At 56.0% G+C, this 24,249-nt stretch overlaps 2 protein-coding genes across 10 annotated transcripts in view; one reads left to right on the forward strand and one right to left on the reverse strand.

The window, feature by feature from the left end:
* Nucleotides 1–4,128, forward strand: part of Kifc3 (kinesin family member C3) — a 71,070-nt gene extending 66,942 nt beyond the window's left edge. For 6 of the 7 annotated variants that reach the window (XM_048355488.1, XM_048355490.1, XM_048355492.1 and 3 more), the window contains 8 exons: nucleotides 227–331; nucleotides 980–1,110; nucleotides 1,397–1,520; nucleotides 1,723–1,852; nucleotides 1,961–2,190; nucleotides 2,294–2,428; nucleotides 2,748–2,856; nucleotides 3,608–4,128. In XM_048355488.1, the coding sequence (XP_048211445.1) occupies nucleotides 227–331; nucleotides 980–1,110; nucleotides 1,397–1,520; nucleotides 1,723–1,852; nucleotides 1,961–2,190; nucleotides 2,294–2,428; nucleotides 2,748–2,856; nucleotides 3,608–3,633 (990 nt within the window). In that variant the 3' untranslated portion in view covers nucleotides 3,634–4,128. Of the gene's footprint in view, nucleotides 1–226; nucleotides 332–979; nucleotides 1,111–1,396; nucleotides 1,521–1,722; nucleotides 1,853–1,960; nucleotides 2,191–2,293; nucleotides 2,429–2,747; nucleotides 2,857–3,378; nucleotides 3,405–3,607 lie in introns of all 7 variants that reach the window. The other variant, XM_048355489.1, reaches the window with a different exon arrangement.
* A 549-nt stretch (nucleotides 4,129–4,677) lies between these two features.
* Nucleotides 4,678–22,732, reverse strand: Katnb1 (katanin regulatory subunit B1). 3 transcript variants are annotated; one of them, XM_048355496.1, is made up of 20 exons: nucleotides 22,617–22,732; nucleotides 21,372–21,673; nucleotides 18,258–18,388; nucleotides 15,802–15,919; nucleotides 10,672–10,772; nucleotides 10,410–10,451; nucleotides 9,880–9,963; nucleotides 9,656–9,771; nucleotides 9,205–9,276; nucleotides 8,855–9,005; nucleotides 8,545–8,735; nucleotides 8,287–8,417; nucleotides 7,732–7,782; nucleotides 6,964–7,031; nucleotides 6,722–6,841; nucleotides 6,493–6,642; nucleotides 5,655–5,731; nucleotides 5,509–5,583; nucleotides 5,286–5,402; nucleotides 4,678–5,122 (listed from the first exon to the last, which is right to left on the reverse strand). In XM_048355496.1, exons 2-20 carry the CDS (start codon nucleotides 21,409–21,411, stop codon nucleotides 4,990–4,992), a joined length of 1,968 nt encoding a protein of 655 aa, XP_048211453.1. In that variant the 5' UTR covers nucleotides 21,412–21,673; nucleotides 22,617–22,732; the 3' UTR covers nucleotides 4,678–4,989. The 3 variants fall into 3 exon arrangements, with proteins under 3 accessions (XP_048211453.1, XP_048211454.1, XP_048211455.1); XM_048355497.1 differs by lacking the exon at nucleotides 22,617–22,732 and adding an exon at nucleotides 22,289–22,323; XM_048355498.1 differs by lacking the exons at nucleotides 4,678–5,122; nucleotides 5,286–5,402; nucleotides 5,509–5,583; nucleotides 5,655–5,731; nucleotides 22,617–22,732 and adding exons at nucleotides 5,755–5,853; nucleotides 22,289–22,328 and having other exon boundaries at nucleotides 6,449–6,642.
* Nucleotides 22,733–24,249: the final 1,517 nt, after the last annotated feature.

Consider the following 24,249-nt stretch of genomic DNA (forward strand, 5'->3'; position numbering starts at 1 on the left):
GAGGAGCTGAGGGTGGGCCCTTAAACTCCATGATGGCATTGGCGGGCAGCAGCTAGGCTGCCCACTGCTGTCCATGGTGGTGCTTTTAGTTAGAGCTAGTTGAAGTGCCAGTGAGGGAGCTGTTGGCTGGAAGGTGGTGGGGCCTGGAGCTGGCAAGGGGGGGCGGCGGGAGAGGGGTCCTGGTCCCAGGGGCCTGGGAAACACCTCACTGACTCGTATGCTCCAGGTGTTCCAGGAAGTACAAGCCCTGATCACCTCCTGCATCGATGGCTTCAACGTTTGCATCTTCGCTTATGGCCAGACAGGTGCAGGCAAGACATACACGATGGAGGTACGGAGGTGGGCAACCTGCCCAGGGGGTGGGATTCCAAGAACATAGACCAGTCCCCACTGCCACAGGGGCACAATGCCACCCTGGGGAGGTGGCATCGAGGTCCCAAGGGAGCTGATGCCCTGGGCATCTGCATAGTTTGTGGCAGAGGGAATGCTGGGCCTCGATCATGCTAGTGGGTGGCACACTTGGGCCGGAGGTTCCCCAGCAGAACTGGGAGTGAAGAGGGCCATGAGGGGGAGCTGAGGCTTCTAGGGCCCAGGCAGGGACCCTGAATTTCTTCTAGAAAGGCAGGTGAGCCCATGGCTCCTCAGGTACTTCTCTATCTCTACTGCCCTTCCATACCCAGAAGCTTGTGGCTCCCTGACATTGAGTCCAAGGTAGCTGTGGGAGGGAATTCAGAGCGGCCGGCCCCGGAGCCTGTGCTGCTTAGCGGTGTGCAGGCAGTGCCCGGCCCTTCACGCCCTGCTGTGTCATCTCAGGGCTGAGCTCTCACAGGAGATTGAGACCCAGGAAGTCGCTTAGAGCGGGTGCAGGGCATGTAGATGGGAGCCTCGGGCCCACAGCTGGCCTGTGAGGACATGGGGTGGGGAAGGGGGGTGACGTGCTCTGTGAGCATGAGCAAGGTCACACAGGTTTGCCTTCCAGGGAACCCCTGAGAACCCCGGCATCAACCAGCGGGCCCTGCAGCTGCTCTTCTCTGAGGTGCAGGAAAAGGCCTCTGACTGGCAGTACACCATCTCCGTCAGTGCAGCCGAGATCTACAACGAGGTCCTCAGGTGGGTCTGAGCACTGGCCACCGTGGGGCCATGGTAGGGGAGGGCAGCAGAACCTTCGTGGTAGAGTCAGGTTCTTTGCCCCAAGTGGGGCTGACCCGGCCCCCCAGGGGGCCAGGTGGTGGTGGAACTGGTGGTGGGCAGAGTTGAGGGCCCGGCCCAGGGGATCAGTGCACCTCCACAGCCAGCCTGGCTCTGTGAGGTGTGATGGGGCAGAGAGCAGGGGCACATTCTAGGCTGGGGTCTGGTGCTGGGCCAGCAGAGACCAAATGTCCCCTTATCTCTCCAGGGATCTGCTGGGGAGAGAGCCTCAGGAGAAGCTGGAGATCCGGCTGTGTCCGGATGGCAGCGGGCAGCTGTATGTGCCGGGGCTCACAGAGTTCCAGGTGCAGAGCGTGGACGACATCAACAAGGTGAGGGAGAGCGGGGGCTTCCTGGGGGTTAGGGAAGTGCTGCAGCAGAGCTGCCCTAGGGCAAGACAGGGCCCCAGTGCTGGGGGCTGACCGGCCCTCAGCCTCTCATGAGAAAGGCACAGGGGGCAGTGTTACCTTCAGAGAGCTCAGGAGTGGGGTGATTGAGACCCCCCGCCTTCCAAGCCTGCGCTCCTACCCCCAGGTGTTTGAGTTTGGCCACACAAACCGCACCACGGAGTTTACCAACCTGAATGAGCACAGCTCCCGCTCGCACGCCCTGCTCATCGTGACCGTGCGCGGTGTGGACTGCAGCACGGGCCTCCGCACCATCGGTGAGGAACGTGCGGGGGAAGGCTGGCCCGAGGACCCCAGGGGTCCCCTGTCCCTCCCCCCTCCCCCAGCCTCCAGCAGTCTTGATCCACCCAGTGCCCTCCCCACAGGGAAGCTGAACCTGGTGGACCTGGCTGGGTCTGAGCGCGTAGGCAAGTCAGGGGCTGAGGGCCACCGCCTGCGCGAGGCCCAGCACATCAACAAGTCCCTGTCAGCCCTGGGGGACGTCATTGCTGCCCTCCGCTCCCGCCAGGGCCACGTGCCCTTCCGCAACTCCAAGCTCACCTACCTGCTTCAGGACTCACTCAGTGGCGACAGCAAGACACTCATGGTGGTGCAGGTGAGGGATGGGGAGCAGGCGCCCCACCCTCGGGCCCAGGTTTCCCCCTGGAGCTCCTGGCCCCCTCCGTCAGCCCAGGGGTGGCAGCTCTCCTGTCCCTTAGGTGTCCCCCGTGGAGAAGAACGCCAGCGAGACTCTGTACTCCCTCAAGTTTGCTGAGCGGGTGCGCTCCGTGGAGCTGGGTCCTGGGTCTCGCCGCACGGAGCTTGGGTCCTGGTCAAGCCAGGAGCATTTGGAGGTGCGGGGACAAGCGCAGGACGGGCCCCATGGGGAGGACAGCTTGAAGTGGTGGTGGTGGGGGCGGGGGTTAGCCTGGCCTAGAAACCTGTGGACCCCAATCGTCTATCTTTCCTCTTGGTATTAGCCTTGGGGTGGTGTCCAATTCGAGGTGGGTCCTTCCTTGTATTCCTGCATTTGATGCACATAGCAACTTCTCCAGGAGTGAACATCACCCTTCATGCCCATTTCACAGATGAGAAAACGGAATTGGAAATGGGGTGGGAGGGGAGGGGCCAGGGCAGCCTGGGCCCCAGCCCACCTGTCCTTCCTGTCCACAGTGGGAGCCAGCTTGCCAGACACCACAGCCCTCAGCACGGGCCCATTCAGCCCCCACCTCTGGGACCAGCAGCCGCCCTGGCTCCATCCGGAGAAAGCTGCAGCCCTCGGGTGAGCGGATGGGGCACGGGGAGGGGTGAGGGCCTTCCCCCTCATGATCACAGCCCACGGGCTGCATGTACCTAGTTGAGCTTTGTCTTCACCTCCTCAGTTAGGCATGGTGGCCCACACCTCTAACCTCAGCAGGTCACAAATTAAAGCCAGCCTAGGTAACCTAGACCCTGTCTCAAAATAAAAATTCTAAAGGGCTAGGAAGGGAGTTGAGGGGCAGAGGGGTTGCCTGGTATGTGCATGTTGATAAGTTCAATCCCCAGAATCAGAAAAGAAATAAACATCTCACACTGCCCTGCCCTGCCAGGCAGTACGGTGGAGATGACGGAACATGGTCTACCAACTCCAGTGGGCCATTCTCAGGGTATCCTTCAGCGTTCTCCACCCTGGGCTGGGTACCCCATGTCCTAGAACAGTGGGTCTATAATCCAGGGCTGAGGAGCCCACGTCTAAAGGGGCTGGGCCACAGTGTCCTGTGTGGGGACAAGCCCACCAGTGAGACGCCTGTTGCTTTGATTTCAGCCTGACGGCTGGGGTGACGTCTCCAGGTGAGTGGGGCCAGGGGCCTGGGCTGCCTGCCTGCCACCCGCCTTAGGTTGCAGGGCTCTGTGGGAGCTCAACTGCTCCGGGCTGGGCTGCCTTTTGCTGCCTGCTGTCTGTGTGCTTTTGCTGGCCTTGGTTGCTCTTGCACCTGCCTTGGGCTTGTCCAAGATGGCAGGAGGCAGCTGACGGCTTGCTTCCCCTTCCACAGGGAGGTCGAGGCCAGTGCCTGTGTGAGGTTGCGCCACCCTGCGGGGTCCATAGGCCTTGCCACCTGTTCCTGCTATACAGCACCAGGACAGCAGAAGCGAGAGGCCCTGTGGACTTTCTCCCACTCTGACTGCTCAGATGAAAAACATGCACAGGAGGAAGCAGTGTCTGTGTATGGCTCTGGGCACACGTGGCAGGGTCTGCTGGGCCCAGGAACCATGGGCCTGGGGTTGGGCTGGTAGCCACCAGGCAGCTGTGCCCTGGCTCCTTTCAGAAGGGGAACCCCCCAGTGGGGTGTGTACATAGTGTTCCTAGTTGTACATAGAGCCTGGCTCTGCCCCGGGCTGGGCTGTATTTATAGACACAGAAGCCAGTGGGTGGGGTTCTCTGGCCCCTTGTCTGCCTGGCACCAGGCGCTCCCTGCTCACTGGCTTTTTGACATGCTGCTCTCCCCTCCACAATCCTATTTAAGAACTTTTGGAAGCTTAGCCATTTTTTGTTAAAATAAAAGTTTTCTACACACATGTAGTCTGGCTTGGTCACCCCTATGATACCGTCTCTTCCCACAGCTGGCTGGTCACCATGGCCCTGTAGGACATGGACCAGCCGGGGCCCAGGTAAGTGCCTTCTGCTAGGGCCCTTAATGACTGTGTGTCTACAGTAAGCATCCCAGCTCGGTGCTGTAGGCTCCAGTGAGGGCTGCCAGCCCTGGCCGCCTGTGCAGCCTGTGCCTAGCCCCAGGGCACCTGGGCAGGGTCTGCCTTCGGGGATGGCACTGAGCCAGCCAGCTCCTGCAGGAATGAAAGTCAGGGTCTCTGCCGGTGGAGGACATGCAGCTGTCCTGGAGGCCTGAGACTCGGGTTTTGGCACCCTGTGGTGGGCAGCTCCTGGCTTTGCAGGGTTCTACACTGGGAGCATGTGAGACCACAGTGGTCTCACCCGGCCTGCAGGGGAGGGGGCAAGGAGCTTTTTGCCCCTCCCTGCTCCACTGTCACTGCTGCCTCTGGGGTCTGGAGGGGGCTTGGGCTCATCGCTGCACAGACTGGGAGGGCCATGCTGGCCAGAGACATCCCTCTTACAAGGAAGACAGGGAATAGTTACAAATTTAATAAATTTCACCTTATAAATTACAGCAGCAGCCCCAGAGCTCGGTTTGTTGTCCCAAGAAGCAGAGTTGGGCAAAGCTGGGCAGCCATGGCTGGAGAGGAGGTTGTCTCAGTTCAGGGCTGTGGCGTGGCCAGTGGGCCTGCACTGCTGCCCCAGGCTGGCCCCAGAAGCAGCCAAGGAAAGGGCAGAGGCTGGCTGCCAACGGCACACAGGGAACAGGAGTGTGGAGGCAGACACTGGGGGGCTGCCAGGTGCCCCCTGCCCCTGCAGGGCTCTTCAGTCCAAACTGGCCATGAGCAAGTGCAGCTCGCGGAAGGCACTGCCGTGGCGGCCACTCAGGCCCGACTTGGTCTTGACGAGGCTGCTGATACTCTTGAGTTGCTTGTAGCAGAGCCGGCACTTGTGCAGCCTGGGGGCCAAGGGATGCCACCTGAGGCTGCGGCCCCAGGGCCGCTTGGTGCTCCGCCATCTAGTTCCTCCCACCAAGTCTGCAGCCTAGAACATGGGGGACCCAGCGAGGCTCTGCTGCAGGTTGTGGGGGTAGGGCTATAACCAGAGAGCCCCTACCTTACCTCTCCTCACGGCTGATGTCCACCCCCACAGAGGGCGGGGCTGCCAGGATGTCAGTGATGAGGGGCAGAAACCGCTGCAGGATCAGCTTCAGGGAGGTGCAGCCTGTCTGCACGTAGCTGTGGGGAGTCATAGAGACACAGTGAGATATGGCAAGAGTACCATGGTGTGGAGAGGGGTAGTATTGCCCCTCACAGGACCACTGAAAGAGCTCTAGCTCCCTACCTCTCATACTTGCTCTGTAGGAGCTTCTCGATCTGAGGCAGCACGGTAGTGCACAGGTCCAGCTTCCACAGGGAGCTGGGGAGAGGTCGAGCGTGAGGCAGTCAGGCTGGCCCTGCCCGCCCCAGCTCACCCTCACGACCACTTACGCCTTCTGGTTGACGATGTTCAGGAGGTCCACGACCACAGACAGGTCATTGATGGCTACTGCAGAGTCCACCGACGTCTGCAAACAGAGCTCCATTAGAGGGGCAAGGGTTGGGGCACGGCTAGCCGGGAGAGGGGAGCTCAGCAAATGTCAGCTTGTGATGAGAATACAGAGCCATGACTCAGCCTGGACCCTGTGACCTGATGTTGGGGACTCAGTTTTGGCCTTGGTGGGGGAAGGGCGCCAAGAGGGAGACGCTGCCCTTCCCCCAGCCCTGGGACAGTGTAACAGCAAGTCCCTCCCACCTTCCGGCCTCAACTGGAAAAGAAGCCCCCCGCCCCTGGGGGGCGAACACGTGCGTGCCACCATGATAGGGATTGTCTAGCCCACAAAGGAAGTTTCATGACGTCACCTGATGGGCAGCCCAGCTTAGCCAATGGCCTAAGTCCTTCCCATTCCCGCCATTACTGCTATATAAACCCCCCTCCCAATTAAATCCTTTGAGACTCATTCAACCATCCAACCGTCTCCCCGTTATCTTTGTCCTGCGGTTCCTGACACATTATGGGGGGCCGAGGAAGGGATTTCGGCATCCCACTTCAGCTTAGAGCAGTCCAGTAAGGACACGCCTTACTCCTTCTGCCGGTATGAGGGGTAGGGCGGAGTTTCTTCCATAGAATTGAGGTTCAGGAATTCCCCCCCAGGAGATAGGGGGGAAGGGGTCCTAGAGACCCCAACATTTGAGCATCTCCTCCGGAGAAGTGAGGAGAAGGGGTCCTCAGAGATCCCGACAACCTCTGCCTGGGGGTGAGGCCAGGCCTCAGCAGGCGGGCACTTGCCTTGATGTCCCCTGTGGTCCACACAGCCCGCACCGTGTCCAGGTTCTTGTGGCGGCTGGTGAGCACCACACACATGGTGTCGTGGCCTTTGCGAATCTGGGACATGGCATCCTCATCCACCAGCTCGGCCTGCTGGGGGATCTTCACAGCCTACGTGAACAGCACAGACGCTGGCACAGGAAGGGGCTAGACGTGCCTCACCCACCCCTCAGACCAGGTCTCCACTCACAGGCAGGAAGTCCGAGGCCTTCAGCCCGATGGGCTCGTTCCGTGTGGCAGGGATGATGGCAGGCTCACCTTTGGGGGCTGGTGTGGGAGTGATGGCGGGGGGCCGTGGCGGGACCTCGAGCTGAAGGGTTAAAGGCTCAGCAGGTGCCAGCATGGGCCCCCCACCTCCCATCGGGGGCCCTGGCCTATGCCTGGAGCTCCAGCCCCCTCCATGCCTCATACCAGGCCTCCACTTGGACCTACATTTGGCACCGGAACCTGCACATCCATGGGTAGGCTGGGCTTTGAGGCCTCCTTTGCTGTAGCTGTGTCTGCGGGAAAGGAAAAGCTCATTGGTTCAGGCAGGAGAGGGTCTGCTAGTGAGGGGATAGGGCTTGGAGTGGGCCTCCGGGTGGCACAGGAGGAGCCATCAGGGAGCTGGAAATATAAGGGAACCAACCAAGTAGTCTTGGGGAGGCTGAGGCAGGCTCCTCCTGTCCTAAGGTCTGTGGTGAGCACCCCGGAGCTTCAGGGTGATTCTGCCATTAGGAATGGAGCAGGGGTGGGAGGTGAAGCAAGTGGGGAGGAAGAAGGTGGAGGCTATGGAAACCCAGCCTCCAAAGGAGGGGGAAGGAGAGGGAAGGAGAGGATGCCCGTGCCTAGAGAAGCCGGGAGAGGCTATGGTGGGCCAGGGGGCCCAGCGCTGCCCCTTTTCCATCCTGAAACAGATCATGTTTGCTGCCTTGCACATCCCAAGCTCCCAGCCATAGCCCACTGGCTCCAGGCCCTAGGCCTGACCTTTTTCTACCTCTCTCCCAGGCCACCTCAGTGTTCCTCACTGTCCCAAAGTGTGTCTGCTGTTTCTCTCCACACCCTTGGGTGGACCCCAGGAGTGCCCACCTACTGGCTCATGCTCAGGGCCTGGAACATCGTGGAGGCTTTTAGGCAGGTGCAGGGGAAGCCAGAGAACATGCCAGGAGAGACCTGGTGGAGCCAGGGCTCCTAGAGGCCAGGGGCCTCTGCCTGACTCACCATCCTCCGGGGGTGCTGGGAAGGGCTCGCTCCTCCGGGGTGGCGTCCGGCCTGCTGAGGCAAAGAGGGCTGAAGCCTCCCTCAGGTGCCATGACGAGTCCTGGCTAGGCTGCCTGTGGCCTGGGACCCAGGCACAGGTGACCCTTCCCTGGCCCCATAGAGCCCTGGAGGCTGCCCCTCTGCTAAGGGCAGACTTGTAGGGTGCTGCGCCTGTGGCAGGGAATGCTGCCCTCCCTTAGTCCCATGGGAACACAAGAGCAGTGTGAGGCGGTATGCAGCCCCAGGGATGTCACCTGGCAAGGACCCACGCCTCAGTCCTGAGCAGACCTTGGGATGGTTGGGGGAGCCTCACTGATGCTGTTCTCAGGCTGAGGGAGAGGGGGAGCCTCACTGATGCTGTTCTTGGGCTGGGGGGGTGGGGAGGGGGCCCTCACTGATGCTGTTCTTGGGCTAGGGGGGAGGGGGAGCCTCACTGATGCTGTTCTTGGGCTGGGGGGGTGGGGAGGGGGCCCTCACTGATGCTGTTCTTGGGCTAGGGGGGAGGGGGAGCCTCACTGATGCTGTTCTTGGGCTGGAAGATCTCGTTGTAGTCTTCGGCATTCTGGATCTCAGCCTGGGACTCCCGTTCCTCCCGCTCGTCCTCGCTGCTGGGGCTGCGACGCTCACTCTCCGAATTGTGCTTCACCCTGCAGGTGCCCAGCCCAGCAGAGGGAAGCCAGTGCCCCCGGGAAGGCCAGGGTGGGGTGCCCCAGAGCAGGCCCTGATGGGCCCACCGCTCGCACACTCCTTGCCCTCTTAGAGCCAAGCACCCACCTCTGAGGCTTGCTGCAGGTCGTGCTGGGCCGCTCGTAGATGCGGCGGAGAGGGATACTAGGGTTGGGCAGCTGCTGGGTCAGGTTCCGGCTGTCCTGCACAGGGTCCTGGGCCACTGTGCCTGTCCTGGTAACACGCGTCAGGTCCACCACATAAGAGGAGACGTTGCTCTGCGAGAAGGCCACACCTATCTGCAGGAAGCAGCAGAGCTGGGGTGGGCCTGGGGGCTGAGAACTAGGGGGCTAAACCCCAGCAGGGAGGGTGGGAGAAAAGGGCACAAGGTTGAGGGTGGGTGCCTTGGCTCTCTCACCAGCTGGTCATTGCAGATGGCCAGGTCAGCCACCTTGCCCCAGTTGACAAGAACCACGTCGAAGCAGCGCTCGGGCTCCCAGCCATACACCCGCAGCGAGTCCTGGCAGCCACTGTACAGGCAGCAGCCGTCGGGGTTGAAGAGCACACTCCTGGGCCAGGCGAGAGCTGGCTGTGAGTCCTGCAGCACGGGCCTCACCCCTCACATACCGGGGCCCAAGAAAGGAAGCAGAAGTGGAGACCAGGAAGGCCACCCCAACTCATCCTGCTGCCCAGAATGGAAGGACAAGGAGATGGTGCCCGCCCCACTAGGCAGCCCATGTGCTAGACAGGCCCTAGTGGCCCACATACCTGACAGGCCCGGGCTCCCCTTCAATGCAGCTCACTACCTGGAATTTCTCCAGGTCCCAAAAGCGGATCGTCCTGCAAAAGAGCCATGCTGTGCTGGCCCAATCCCCAGGCGACCTCCCACCACACCTAGGGCCTGGGAAGTGAGCTGGGAAGTGGGGAGAGTCCTCTCCCCCACAGCCAGGGCTACAGGAGCCACATGCAGCACAAGGGCAGCTACAGTGGCCTAAGAAGACAGGGTGGAAAGCCAAGGCTCCCTGTCCCGGGCTCCACAGGGGCTTGGATCCTGACATGCCCAGGCCAGCACAGGCCCATGACAGTGGGGCTGGGGAGCCAGAGCTGGCGGGGCATAGAACCATGGTCCAATCCTATATAATACAGACATGCACCACACCACATACACACAGGACAGAGAAGTGGAGGGATGGCAGACCGGGGTGTGGTGCCCTGCTACCTGTCAGAGCTGCCAGAGGCCAGAAGGTACTCATTGGGGTGAAACTCCACCACGTTGACAGGCCCTGTGTGGCCAGGGAACTCGGACATCATCTTGCCAGCAGTCAGGTCCCAGAGCTAGGGCAGGATTGGGGGTGGTCAGGGCCAGGCTAGAGCCTGATCAGGAGGGAAACAGCATAGCCTAGGTGTGATGAGAACCCAGCCCCCGACCCTGGGCCCAAGTACCTTCACAGTGTGGTCGTCTGCAGCTGACGCCAACCACTTCCCATCAGGACTGAACCGCAGACACCGCACAGCCTGGCTGTGTCCCTGCGGATGGAGCACTGAGTTCACCTGAGGGGCCTAAGCCCAGCTCCACCATGCTCCCCAACACATCTCTCTCTACTGAGGAGCAGCTGCACAAGGGGCAGAGGCCATGGCCAAAGGTTTCTCCACGTGCTCCTGGAAGACTCCAGGAAATCAAGGCTGCCTGGCCTGTCACTTGAAAACAATGTATTTCAACAGCCCCTTTAATGTCACAGGCTCTGAAAGCCTTCTAGCATAACTGTTCAGCAGAGTGCTCCTATGGACAGGCGCCCTTCAGTGACATCAGTCACCTGCCTGCAGAACCTTAGAAATCTGCTAACGGTGGCCATGCAAGGCTATGGGGAGATGGAGGTCCAGGTCTCCATCCACCCACAATGCACAGCCACCTCCCACCCCTGCCGGGGATGCCAAGTGGTGCCTGCGATGGTGGACAAGGGCGCTGTCCTTACCCGGTACCGGAAGACACAGCCTTTTCTCCTGATGTCCCAGAGCTGTGGGGAAAGGAGGCAAGGGGCTGCATCAGGAGTGCACATGGCAGTCCCAAAGGCTGGACGGTGTGAAGGTAGAGCGCCGCAGGCTCTGGGCACTTCCAAGACACCACAGCCACAAAGACAGAGGTCGGACTCTGTTCAAATGACTCACATGCCCCCATCTGCACCCCAGACAGACGGAAGACCCTCATGCAGGCCAGCTGCTGTCATCCCAGCTCACCTTGATATTTGTGTCCTGGGAACCAGAGGCCACAAACTCGCCATAAGGGTGGAAATCCAGGCTGCAGATGTTGGCTTTGTGTCCCATGAGTGTGCGCAGAACTGCCAAGAGAAGACAGCAGAGGTGATGGGATGCACACAGAGATGGCATGCAAAGGTAGGCTGCTGAGTCGGCATTCATAGAAAGCTGGGACACCATTTTAAAATGGGAGAACAAACTAGAACCTTGCTACCCTAACAAACTGCTTTTCTCTTGAGATGACAGTCGTATCTGCTGTTCCTCCTGTCTCTGGAAAAGGTGCTGTGCTTCCCCATGGTTTCTGTGAAGACCAAGGAGTAGTGTATGTCACATGTGGCTGTGCGGCCTTCTGTACAGGACAAACAACCCCAGGGAGTGTCAAGAAGAGAGAGCGGTCACATCAAGAGAGCTGCTTTGTTGAAAACCCAAGGAGGAGGTGGACATGGCAACCCATGCTTGTAATTCCAATTATAAAGAGGAAGAGATGGAGAAGATCACTGTTCAAGACCAGCCCAGGGGCTGGGAATGTGGCTTAGTAGTACAGTGCTTGCCTAGCATGCAAGAAGCCCTGGGTGCAAGTCCTCAGTACCATATACACAGAAAAATCTGGAAGCGGTGCTGTGGCTCAAGTGGTAGAGTGCTAGCCTTGAGCAGAAGCAGCTCAGGGACAGTGCACAGGCCCTGAATTCAAGCCCCAGGACTGGCAAAAAAAAAAAAGAATAAAAGACCAGCCCAGGGAAAAAGTGCACAAGATTCCATCTCAACTAACAGAAGGCTAGGTGCAGTGGTGTGTGTCTGTCCTGCCCGCTCTGTGGGGAATGTAAACAGGAGGGTCCTGGTCCACTCCACCCTCAGCATAAAAGTGAGACAAGAAAAATAACTAAAAGCAAATAGGGCGTGCCTTGTGCCTTTGGTGGTGAAGTGCCTGCCTAGCAAGCAAGTGCAGGGATCCAAGTTCAAACCCAGTACTGGGGGAAACACAAAGAATCCAGGGGTTTTGGGGAGGTGGGGGTGTCTGAGCAAGAATCAGAGGGTAGAGTAGGGGATAACTGCTACTTGGTGGACAGAATGGGGGGGACAGTGGAAGTCTCCCTCTGGGGTGACATCCATCTGGGGATCTTGATGATGTCACAGGGCAGGTGGAAGACCTGTAAAAATGGAAAGGACACGGCCAGGGAGGGACAGGTCACCAGCCTAGCGGTCCTAGGACCAGGTCTCCCATCTGTGACGGTAGGGCTGGCAGCTCCAAGCACAGGCTGAAGGCAAACTGTCTCAGGGAATTCTCTGAAACCATACAAACTTGTTGCTTATCTTTCACTATAGGATTTATACTTGCACTGCTGGGAAGAAACCAATCAGGTCATGCATGCCGGGGCCCTGGGATATGGGAGCCCAGGCAATCTTAGGCTTGAGCCATGGTTTTATGGTAACTTGTGAGGTTGTGAGCTCTCTACGGCAGAGGCATTCAAGACTCCAGATCCAAGCACAGGTGAACTGATTGAACCTTAGTTTGTGATTTTTACCTATTCACATTAGGCTATGGGCTCAGGAGACAGACAGAACCAGTCAGTCCTGGCTCTCCTCAACTGCTGTGTGACTGGACAATCACTGGCCCTCTCTGAGCCTAATGGTGGGTGATGGTGAGAACTAAGAAAATGAATATAGTTCAGCATGGTCCTGACACACTCAGTTCTCAATAAATGCCAGTTGTAAATTATTCCACTCTAGTTTCTCCCTACAGAAGGCCAGTCTTCACCCTTCCTGTTGGGTTTCCAGATGGCCTTGCTTCCCCAACATCTGCAGATGTGAGATCATTTCTGGTGACTGGCAGGCTGGGGGACTTTTCCACACTAGACCCCTGAGCCCATGCTGGTGGTGGGCGATGACACAGGAGAGCCACACCGTAGGTGCACGGCTGCAAGCCAGACCAGACTCTGCCTCCTGAGCAGCAGCCTTTGCAGCCTAGGCTGACGGAGCAGCAGAAAGGGAGCTGGTGTCAGCCTGGGTGCGGAGGCCAGAACCACGGCTCTATTCAGCCCAAGGGCAGTGGGCTTGGTTGGCACTAGAGCTGGGATCCTGCGTCCCATACCCAAGGAGGCTGACAAGCTCTGCCATCTGTGTTGGTGAAAACCCCAATTCAGCTGCCCCCTAGGCCGGGCAGCAGCCCTTGCCACTGTCCAATGTCCTGTGCTGCTGGGGCCTGACATATGCTGACCAGCCCCAGGCTGGCTCCTGCCCAGTCCTCTCCTTTGCAGCCTTCCTGTGGGATCTGCTGGGTGGGGCACGCTCTCTCCTCAGGCACTGGCAGTGCTGTGGTGAGCTGGCAGGACCACATTCCTCTGCCATGACTTCTGCCCTTGCTCATCCAGCCCAGAGATGCAGAGTGAGGGGCGCCGGCTGCTTGTGCATGCAGGGGCCCACCCAGCAGAGCAGTCGCTGAGCTCCTCCAGGATCTTCCAGCGCTGGCTTCTCGGCCCTGTCACCTGCACCCTGGCAAGTGGGAAGAGGTGGGCCTGAGGTCTCCAGCCTGGGCAGCCAATGGCAGCAGAGGAGTCCTGCCAGCAGTCCTGACGCAAGCCCCAGGCTGGGCGACCTGCAGCCAGCAGGTCTACACCAAGCACTGCCCCTTCCTTGGCCTCCATTTTCCCACCTGTCAAATCAGGAAGCCCTGCCAATCTGGCTGTCTATCCACACTACCTGGAAGCTTCCTGGAAACCAGATTTGAAACCAGCCCACTAGGAATCAGGCTCTTGGGATGAGGTTCCCCACAGACTGTGTGTAGCCATCTATTCTTACTCTTCGGCACAAGGAATCACTTGCAATTCCCCGAGACAGAGTGGTTGAGGAGGCCTGGGCGGTACACACACTTGGTCTCCCCTCGCTCTGCACTATGGTGTCTGCTGATGACTGGTACAGGTAGCACTGTCCTCAGGCAAAGTGAACCTCAGACTGGCGTGTGTGGCCAAGGGCTACCACCCACAGAGCATGTCCCCGAGGGCCTCTCTGGAAGAAGGGTGACAGCTGTGCTCTGGGACTGCGCTGGTGGCCTCCTGCCCAGCTCACTGAAGGTGCAGACTGGAGGTGGCCAGGCAGCAGCAAGCACACAGCCTCAGCCTGCACCTCCAGGTGTGCACCTGCTCAGAGCATGCAAAACACAGAGTGCTCCATGCTGAAAAATGGGTACTTCCACGTCAACATCTGGATTTCTAGATTCCTTACCAACTCTGTGGAGTTGGTGGCACTGCACCACTCAGCCACGGGGACAAGAGGCAGCTCATGCAGACTCCCAGGTGGCTGAGTGCTCACATTTCCAGACAAAGGACCCCAAAAGGAACCAGCTAAGGATGAGAACTAACCACACCAAATCTCATGGCTGGGAAGGTAAGACAGAGATCCTACAAACCTGAAAAGAAATGGGGAGGAAGCACATTCCCCAGGAAGGATCTGGCCTAGGAGCGCAACAGCAACCCTGGACCCAGAATAGCTATGGAGCGATGGAGTGGACCGAAGGCGAGATGGAGCAGCCCCTTCAAAATTCCCAAGGGTAAATACCTCAACTATAAAACAAAGGACGGGGAGGGGACTTTCTGGCATAGCACCCAGCCTGCTGCAGCACACCTGTCAGCCATGGGAGGAACAAGAGCCATCATCACACAAGGTAAAAACCAAGAAAGAGGATGCCATGGGACCCAGTCAACAGGGGAGAGGTGGCCTGCAGGCCAAAGTGCTCCCACGCACCTGGACATGGGGACAGAGGCTCTGAGAAGAGAGCTGGATTATGGGATGGGCTTGAGAGAAGGGAAGCTTACTCTTCTGGTAGAACATCTGGGATGCACTGTGACAGAGGTATAGAAAAGGCGCAGGCAGAAAAAGGAAAGTGAGCTATAGAAAGCAATCTCCTCTGTCCTCAATGACATCTAGGTGGTCCTGATCATGGAAATGTCAAAACTGGGAGGCTGGGAGAGTGATGCTGAGGGATGGGGTGGGGATGGCTCTAAGAGCCTAATTGTTGCTTTCCATAGTATGAAAGCAGTGTTTAATGTACACAATTTTTTAAGAGAAAAGTGAGAAGTTACAGTGTCATCATGTTGTTTAGAAAACTGGAGGTGACCTGTACTGTGACAGTTAAAAGGGGTCTGAGGGTCCTAGAGAATGGAGAGGAAGGGTGAGCATGGTAATACATACTTGTAATCCTTGGAGGCAGAGTTCAGAGGATCATGGTTCAAGTAGCCCAGGGAAGAAACTTAATGATATACTATCTCAACCAACAAGCTGGATATGGTGGTGCATACCTGTCCATCCCAGCTATGTGGAAGGCAAAGGTTAGCGAACTAGGGTCCAGATCAGCTCCAGGCAAAAAATGGGAGGCCCCGAGTTCAAAAGCCCCCTACCACCAAAGTCAGAAAAAAGAAAACAGGTAGGAGACAGTGACTTTCCTGATCCATCATGGTTAATTCTAGAGCTACTATTTTTTCCTGGTGCCTGCTAGGCAGTCACTCTGCCACTGAGCCACGTATCCAGCCCATTTTTACACTGGTTATTCCTCAGATAAGGTCGCACTTCCTGCGTGAACATGACTGGGCTGGGATCTGCCCATTTCAGACTTCTGGTCCTAGCCAGGATAACAGTTGCCCACTTCTGAGTTGAGAAGGGGGTCTTATGAACTTTTCTGCCCATTTGGCCTTGAAACAATCTTTCTAATCTCAGCTTGCCAAGTAGCTAGAATTATAGAGGTGTGAGCACCAGCACCCAGCTACTAAGTCTTTAAACTATGTGTTACTTCCACTGAAAACAAGCAAAGAGAAGATGTGGCTACTCTAGGCCTACCCTGAGTACATGGTGACCCCACTTTTCCATGTGCCCTGCAGGGACCCTCCCAGCATCTGACTTCCCTCTAGATTCTGAATCCTTACCATGGTTCACTGAGATATTTCCTGCGCACCCCCTCAGAGCCAGCTACTTGGGACAGCTGTGCCCATGTAGCAGGCGGATGGGCACAGGATGGGTGCTGGACCACCTGCTCAGGTCTCCAGCAGCAAAGCAGCGGTGTACACTGAACTAGCCAGCGGGCACGCCGCTGGGGGAATTGGGGGAGGGTGATCAGAGACCTACTTTTGGCAGCTTCCAGGTCCCAGACGCGAATGGAGCCTGACTGGGAGCCAGCCACGATGAGCTCCTCGGGGGTGTTTAGGCGGACACTCTCCACGGGAGATGTGTGGCCTGTTAGGCTCTGTGGAGAGAAAGTGGCAGCTTCAGTGTGGCATGGACAACCCTAGCTGTACCCCAATTCAGGGTCCTGGGACAGGCTTCATCGAGCAGCAGCTAAGTGAGGTGGCTGCTCCCTGGGGCCACATCTGATCCTTCAGCAATCAGGACTGAGAATAAGCCAAACCTGTCACCCTCCAACCACCTCATTTCCCATGACACTCCCAATGTGGACAGCACCTGCAGAAATGGCCCTTGGCCCCTTGGAGAGATCAGACACAGGATAAGGACACAGGACCAAGGGATACACAGAAGATAAGGAGGTGCTGACTCACTCATCTCAAGTTCACATTTGAGCCACATCTCTGGTCCTGCAGCCAGTCTTTCTAACAAGAGATTGGAGACAACTTAAACGCCCCTTACAGGAGCCTGGTCAGCTAAGCAGGGGTCCCCATGGTTCCCCGTGCAACAGAAAACCACTCAGCCACAGAAATGCATGAGATAATTCTTCAAGCATGAGAAAGACCGACCTCAGCGTGGTTCAGTGATCCAGCACCTGTCTAACATACTGAGGTCCTCGGTTCAAATCCCCAGTATAGCAAGAATAAACAACAAAAAAGAGCATCTTTTGCACTTTTGAGGTTAAAAATAGGATGGAGGACAGTGCACGTAGCATGAGACATGTGCATAAGTGAGAGGGGAACACACATTTTCTCATCTATTCACAAATAGTTCTGGAGGGACACGGAAGGCATTTGGAACTGTGGTCGCCTAAGGGAAGGATGTGGAAGTCAGGGGAGGGAGGGAACTTCTGGAGGTTGAGCTTTATGTGTGTATCCCATACTCCAAAAGAAACACAAGTGGACTGCCAGCAGAGGGAGAACCACAGGTACCCATTCCCAGGCAAGAGAACTCAGCAGGCTTATAGCACTGAAACGCATGCACGCACGCATGCGTGTGTGTGTGTGTGTGTGTGTGTGTGTGTGTGTGTGTGTGTGTGTGTGTGTGTGTTTTGGTGGGGACTGATAGTAGTGAGTAAGGCTGAGGTCAGATGGAAGCCTGAAGGCTGAAGACAAGTCTGAAGCCAGCATCACATCCAGAGCTGCTCTGGGGGACAAGATGGGTTAGATCATGTCCTGTGTTTGGTTGGTTTTTACTGATTCTTTTTCAACTGATATATATTTGTACTCTGAGGGAAAAGGAAACAAGTGAACCCTTACAAAACATTGAGTAAAACAAACCAAAACCCTTCAATTCTACCCTTCCTGAGCCCTGGCCCAGAAGCTACTACCTGGGTACATCTTGGTTCTTCTCTGGATCTCACCAACAACCTGTCTAAATTTCTGCTAGTAGACTAACCTCCCACCTGTTTCTCCTTTGTCTATTTGACCAAGAGTGAAAAGCTGTGGTGGCAAGGGAGGAGGGCTGGGGGAAGGCACAGGCTTCTAGGCCACGGGGAGAATGGAAACTGGTTTCTGGAGGGCACTTTAGCAGTATATTTTGAATGCTTTAAACATACCCATGCACTAAACACAACAGCCACACATCTGCTCTAAGGCTTGGGAGGACGAGACTGTCCATCGCAGTGTGGTTTAGCAGGGCCCAGCAGGCTCCGGGCCAAGGGCAGGGCATGGCTACACAGCTAATTGCAGCTCAGCTCTGCAATGCCAGTAAAATGCATGTTGTGAGAGAACTATTTGTTGACAAGGGAAATCTTCATGACATAGTTATTCTAAAAAACTAGGTTACACAAGAGTAAAATAGTATGCCAATACATTTTATATAGATTTGCGTGTGCGCTTATATGCGCACACATGTATATACAGGCATATGCATTCATCTCACCATCCAGTAAGGCACAGACCAGATTACCCATGGTAGTGGCTTTTGGAAAACACAACGTAAGAACTTCTTGTGTCTCCTTTCCTTGGAGAGTAGTCAGTGTGCAACCCGGAAGATGGCTGTGTAACACAGGAAACTGCTAGATCAGAACTGGCTCCTACCAGCTCCAGTTGGTCCTCTCAAATTCTTTTTGTGGACCATGCTAGGAATAAATTATAATAAACACCACGTGTAGGGTGTAGGCAGGCAAGTAGATGGACAGGTGGGGTGGACGGTATAAGCCATAGGGCTCACTGGGACCATCCCTGTAAACTCAAGTCCTGCTCACTGTAAGGACCCCATTCCTGAGGGCTAGCTATTGTCCCGGCCATCCTGGGTGGCTCTGGGCCTTACTGAGTAGAGGGTAGGGATGGCAATGATGGTGGGCTGCACCATCTTCGCACCCTATCTTCAGCCCCAGGCTTTGCTGCCGTAGGGCCCTCCCAGGCCATGCCTGCTCCCCACTGCTGGTGCAGACTCACCATGATGCAGTTGGGTTTATTGATAGACCACAGGTTGACACGGCAGTCATCCCCTCCTGTGGCCAGCAGTCGCCCAGAGGCCTTTCCCAGCACCAGCGAGGACACATTGCTGGCATGGGCGACAATCTCCTCTGTGGGGAAGGAGAGAGAGAGAAAAGGTAGTTAGGGGGTCTGCATAGAGATACCACAGGAGGATGGCCCTGCTCTGACTGGAAGCTCTGACTACGCTCAGGGGTTATAGGACCAGCAACACACCAGGATGTGGGCCTGGCATTTAAATGACCATATCCCAACTTCAGTCCTGCCCATGGGCCTCCTGAGTTTCTCCTTTTCCCACACATGCACTAGTATTATGGACCTCCACATGCAGATCCGACCCAGTGCCGATGGAAAACACTGGAAGAAATCCATTTGTAAAGCCAGCTGTGGTGGCACATGCTTATGATCTCAGCACTCAGGAGACTGAGGCAAGGGGATGGCAAGGTCACGGCAAGCCTTGGATACATAGTGAGACCCAGTCAAAATGTATCTGTACTCAGCTGCACAGGAGCAATTTTCTCGTCTGTCAGGATTCCACAAATGTACACTAGTATTCCAGTGCACTTGCACCATGCTGGTGGGTGTATGTAATCTAGAGGTGACTTAAAGCATGAGGAGGATCACCTGGTTTCTGTGCAGACACAGTGGGAAGAACGGATTGGAGCACCCACAGTTATTCATATCCTTGCATAGGGGTCCTGGAGACAATCCATTGTAGATATGGATGTCTAAACTCAATTTCTAAAATTGACTTGCAGGGCTGGGAATATGGCTGGGAATATGGTAGAGTGCTTGCCTCACACACATGAAGCCCTGGGTTCAATTTCTCAGCACTGCATAAACAGACAAAGCCAGAAGTGGTGCTGTGGCTCAAGTGGCAGAGTGCTAGCTTTGAGCAAAAAGAAACCAGGGACAGTGCTCAGGCCCTGAGTCCAAACCCCAGGACTGGCAAAAAAAGATAAAATTGACTTGCTATTTTTAGCCAACTTTGTCTTAAGTACTAATATCCTCTCCATTCAAAAGACCTTGTCTATGATACAGAAAGAACAAAAACAGTTGCTAATGGAGCTAGGAATGTGGCTTAGTGGTAGGGTACTTGCCTAGCATGCATGAAGCACTGGGTTCGATTCCTCAGCACCACATAAACAGAAAAAGCCAGAGTGGTGCTGTGGCTCAAGAGGCAGGGTGCTAGCCTTGAGCAAAAAGAGGCCAGGGACAGTGCCCAGGCCCTGAGTCCAAGCCCCAGGACTGGCAAAAAAAAAAAACCAAAAAACAACAACAACAAAAAAAACCACACACACACCAAAAAAACTGGCCAGATACAAGTGGGTCATGCCTATAACCCTAGCTACTCAGGAGGCAGAAACCTGGAGAAGTGTGGCTCAAAGCCAGCCCAGGTAGGAAAGTCTGAAAGACTCTATCTCCAAAAAAGCTAGGTTAGTCAGGTGCCAGTAGTTCACACCTGAAATTCTAAAAACTACTTGGGAGGCTGAGATCTGAAGATTGCAGTTCAGGGCCAGCCCGGCCAGGAAAAGACTGTAAGACTCTCATCTCCAATTAACTAGCAAAAGGCTAGAAGTGGAGCTGTGGCTCAAATGGTAGAGTACCAGCCTTGAACAAGAAAGCTAAGGGACAGTGCTCAGGCCTGAATTCATGCCCCAGTTCTGGCACACACCCACCCATGCACACGCATGTGTGCACATACACAAGCAGAGTTAGAAACATGGCTCAAGTCATAGAGCACCAGCCATGAGCAAGAAAACCCAGTGAGAGCCGAGGCCCTGAGTTCAAACCCCCCAGTAACTGAAAAAACAAAATTGAGTAATGAGTAATTCACCTCCAAAGTACCTCTTAGCTGCTGCTAAGTCTACAGGAAGCCTGATTGAGGACACACTTTCAGAGCTACTCAAGTCAATGAGCTCCAGGCAGCTCTCCCCAGGGGCCCTCACAGCTCAGAATGCCAACCGGGTATGGGCCCGAGCTCTGCCTGCTGCTGCTGTGGGAACTCAGACAAGTCATTGTCTTCCCAGGGGTGGGGAGGTGGGGTCCTTCCTTATCTGGTGAATGTGATCACAACATGGTCTGCCATGTGGGCTCACTCAGGGATTGCTGGGCACAGGCCCCGGGTGGCTAAGTAGGAAACAGGTGACAGTAATTATTAGGCAGACTAAGGAGCAGGGAGTGGGTCACCCAGAGACAGTGGCCATGGGGGCCCCAGGCTGGGAGTGCTCTGTGAGAGAAGACAGCAGGGCCATAGACTGACCAGACAGAGTGGGAGATAAGGCATCTGGAGAAAAAGTACAGGACCCTTCAAGAGACCCTGCTTTGACTCAGCTTGAAGGATATCAACTAGCAATGTCCATATCTATTGCTGATATTATTATTGACACCATTCTACGATGCAGCACAGGCATTCTTACTTCAGCTTCTTGGGTGCTGAGACTATTTCCAACGGGCCAACAAAAGAGCTGGAATAGATGTATGGCTCAAGTGGTAGAGAGAAAAAAAAAAAACAAACCCAAGCAAGAACTGTAGGCTCTGAGTTCAAGTCCTAGTAGCAACACATACACACACACACACACACACACACACACACAATCTTAGGCTGGGCATTAAGAATCATTAGTGTAGAGTAATGGTGGTATTGGTGGTGGGGAATGGTAGGTGCTCCTTGCTCAGTTATATTCCAGAGCCCAGTAGGCACCCTTCTCCCTCCCTTTTCCTCTGCCATCTTTATCCCAAGACACTTTCACCTGACAGAGGAGGTCTGCCTTGTAAGACACTGGACATGCCTTGAACATCTTTCAGGATTTCTCATTCCATTCTGCCCATTGCCCACCTAGAAATCCAGCACAGGATGTGACATTATGTTCACAATCTCACTAGATCTCACAGCAACTAGAGAATGGGATCTCATTATATGGAGGAAACTGAGCCTCAATGAGATAAGCCACTTGCCCACCTAAGAAGTGCCACAGTCATGACTTACAAGTCCTTGCACCAGGAGACAAAGCTGCCCAACAATAAGCAGCTAGCAAAACAGCAGAACCATACAGAAAAAATATATATACTCACGCAACTTCCAAGCCGTCTTGGTGACCACAGGGGTGGCCATACTTCAGGGGCTGGCCTGAAGCTCTACCCACAAAATGGACTTGTATTTTCCTCTTGGGGTGGGGGTGGATCCCCCCCCCCAGACCCACCAATCAAGTTGGCAGGGAGTTCCCACACATCCAGGCAGAGGGAGTGCCTCTCCTGGCCCTGGACTGCCTGGTGGCTTAAATCATCCACAGTAGTAGTAGTAGCAGCAGCAGCAGCCAGGTGTAGATCCTGGATCATGGAATGTCAGGCTTGGGCCATCTCAGCTCAATACTGGGCTAAAATACAAATAAAAGTGATGGCTTGTAAGGAAGCCAAGGTAAAAACTCCAGCTCCCTAAGTCACCAAGGTCACTTGATAAAGGATCAACACCCACGAGTCACCACAGCCAGGAGCTTCAGTGCCAACGGGGGGGGGGGGGGACAGGAGGGGTTGCACACCTTCAAGTAGGATGACTTGGAGCCCAGGGGAAGGTTCCAGAATCAGAGGTAATGGGAAAACGGACTCGGCTCCGGGAAGGACCCTGCATTTAAAATGCAGTTCACATGGATCTCTGGGAGTCGTTCTGTTCACCTCAGTTGGGGTGAGAACTCAGAGGCTGAGTCTGGGGTCCATAAGAAGCACCCTAAAGATAAGCCAGGGAAGTCCTCCCTCTGGGGAGACTCTCCAAGAGGAGGCTGAGGGTCCAGCCAATATTTATCCTGGCAAGGGAACTCCTCCAGCTGACCGGAGATGCCACAGACGGAGCAGGGAGCGAGGCCTCAGGTGTGGGTGTGAGATCACCCCTCACCCTTTCCCGCGGACCCCCTTGGCGTTCCCCGGGCCTCCCATCCGTGCACACCTCACCTCCCAGGCTTACTAAGTCGGCGGCGGCCCTGCCGCACTGCCTCTACCCCTTGTCCTCGTGGCTACCTGCGTCTCCATTCATTCTCTCTCCCTGACTACAAGCGCCGTCCTTCCGCAGACCCTCAGCTCTGCTTCCGGCCTCCATGGTCTCCCCGGTCCCGCTCCGCCTCCACGCCAGCCCCCGCGGGCCCCAGGGCCGGGGCCGGTCCCTCCGCCGCGCTCCTCTTCCCGTCCCTCCGACTGGCTGGATACCAGCGGCACCGCTCCCACCTTCGGAGCCCGCTCCCCAAAGCCTGGTCGGCCCCGCCAGCCCGGCCCAATTCCGGGGCCATCTTCGCCCGGCCTCCCCGCCCCCTCGCCCCCAAGCCCACTCACCTGCAGCCGCGGCTCCGGAGGCCGAGGCTCCGCTCCCGGGCGCGACCCCTAACTTGCCTCCATCCCCGGCCCTGATTGGCCGCTGCTTGACAACCGACCCTCACAACAAAACCTCCGGCCCAGAGTCCCGCCCACAATACCCCCGAACACCAATCAGTCGCCGCGGACTCTGCACCTCTCGCCAGAATTGGCCAATAGAAGCTCGCATTTCTGCCCGCTTTGGGTTAATTACCCGCCCTCCTCGTCCCGAAGTGGACTAATCTCGAGAACGAAGCGCTCAAAGGACCACCCTTCCGTCTCTAATGAATCCACACGGGCTGCCAATTTTGTTGTTGTCGTTGGTCTTTCCTCCGCCTCAGACTTTGCCTACCCTCCCTCTTCCCTTCTCTTCCTTGGTCTGTCATCATTTGAAAAATTTGCCAATCCCTCGCCAATGGCGGCTGCGCCAATTGCTTTAGCAACCGTCCTGGGTGGACCAATCAGCATTCTCGTTATTGGAGCACCAATTCCTAGCTAGCCAATGGGAAAGGGACTTCAGGAGCAGTGTGAAGCTGCGGACCTTCCATCTTGGAACAGGGCAAGCGGGAAAGGGGCCTTCGCGTAAGTGTCGCCGTAGTTCTTGATTCCTTTTGCCCGTCTAAGGACGGTACTGCCGCGGGTCTCGGGACGAGGCTTCTCCTCTTCGATCCCGACGCTGGCTTGAGTTCCCCGCGGGAGGCTTAGCGGACAAACTGCCAGATTCTCCGGCCGAGTTGGGCGTGGCACCTTTCAGTGCCCTGTGGAGAAAGGACGGATGGGCCAGTGGCAGCAGCTGTGCGGAGCCTGGGGCTGGGGAAGGGGGGCCCCCCACGGCCCCCCACCCTGATGGGAGGCCCCCGTGTCCGTGCTGCTCTGGGGGGACTCGGCCTGCAGCTGTGCAGGGGGACCTAGGGGGGCCCCCTGCCCATCATGATGGGAGCCCCACCCCAGTGTATGAGATGCTCTGTGGACAATCCGCCTTAGCCCAAGTGCTAAAGACCCCGGAACTGTGTGGCCCTGCTTGCTCACGCACCTCTCTCAGCACACTTCTAAGGAATACTTCCCGGATATTGATGAGGAAACTGAGACCTAGGGGCCAGGGGAATCCTGGAACACTTGTTCATATAGGCAAAGCTTGGGCCTACCGCATTGCAGCCCCTTTTGCCAGCAACCACGAGCAAAGGCCCGTTGTCACCTGGCACCTTGGGGAATCTGCCCCAGAAGGGCCTTTTAAACAGAGGACTGGGTTAGGAAAACATCAGATCAAAACTGTCCAGCTTGAGTGTCCCCTCAACTTTTTTTTTTTTTTTACTGTCAAAATGATGTACAGAGGGGTAACAGTTACATACTTAAGGTAGTGAATGCATTTTTTGTCATTACCCCCTTCCTCATTTTTTCTCCCACCTTCCCCTCCAGCCCCCACCCCCTTTCATCCTTTTTTTTAAACCTTCCCAATGATGGACATCGTAATTCTAGTCTACAATGCTTATGAACTCTTTGAATATTAATAATAAAACAATTCCTTCCAGGTCGGGTGATATATACATTTCTTTCCTTTTGCTTAGTGTAATCTGTTCATTCTTTTTCCTCTCATTTCTCCCCACCCCCCAATATC

The sequence above is a fragment of the Perognathus longimembris genome, chromosome 10, assembly GCF_023159225.1.
Source record: "Perognathus longimembris pacificus isolate PPM17 chromosome 10, ASM2315922v1, whole genome shotgun sequence".
NCBI lineage: Eukaryota > Metazoa > Chordata > Mammalia > Rodentia > Heteromyidae > Perognathus > Perognathus longimembris.

Bases quoted from the DNA above. Each gene is read 5' to 3' on its own strand.
- Katnb1 (XM_048355496.1), bottom strand. From the start codon at position 21,411: ATGGCCACCCCTGTGGTCACCAAGACGGCTTGGAAGTTGC. The intron at 10,773-15,801 runs GTAGGTCTCTGA...TTCTCTTGGCAG, and splicing joins GGACCTGGAAGCTGCCAAAA to TTCTGCGCACACTCATGGGA. The intron at 7,783-8,286 runs GTGAGGCTCCCC...TTGCCTCAGCAG, and splicing joins CCAGCCCAAGAACAGCATCA to GCCGGACGCCACCCCGGAGG.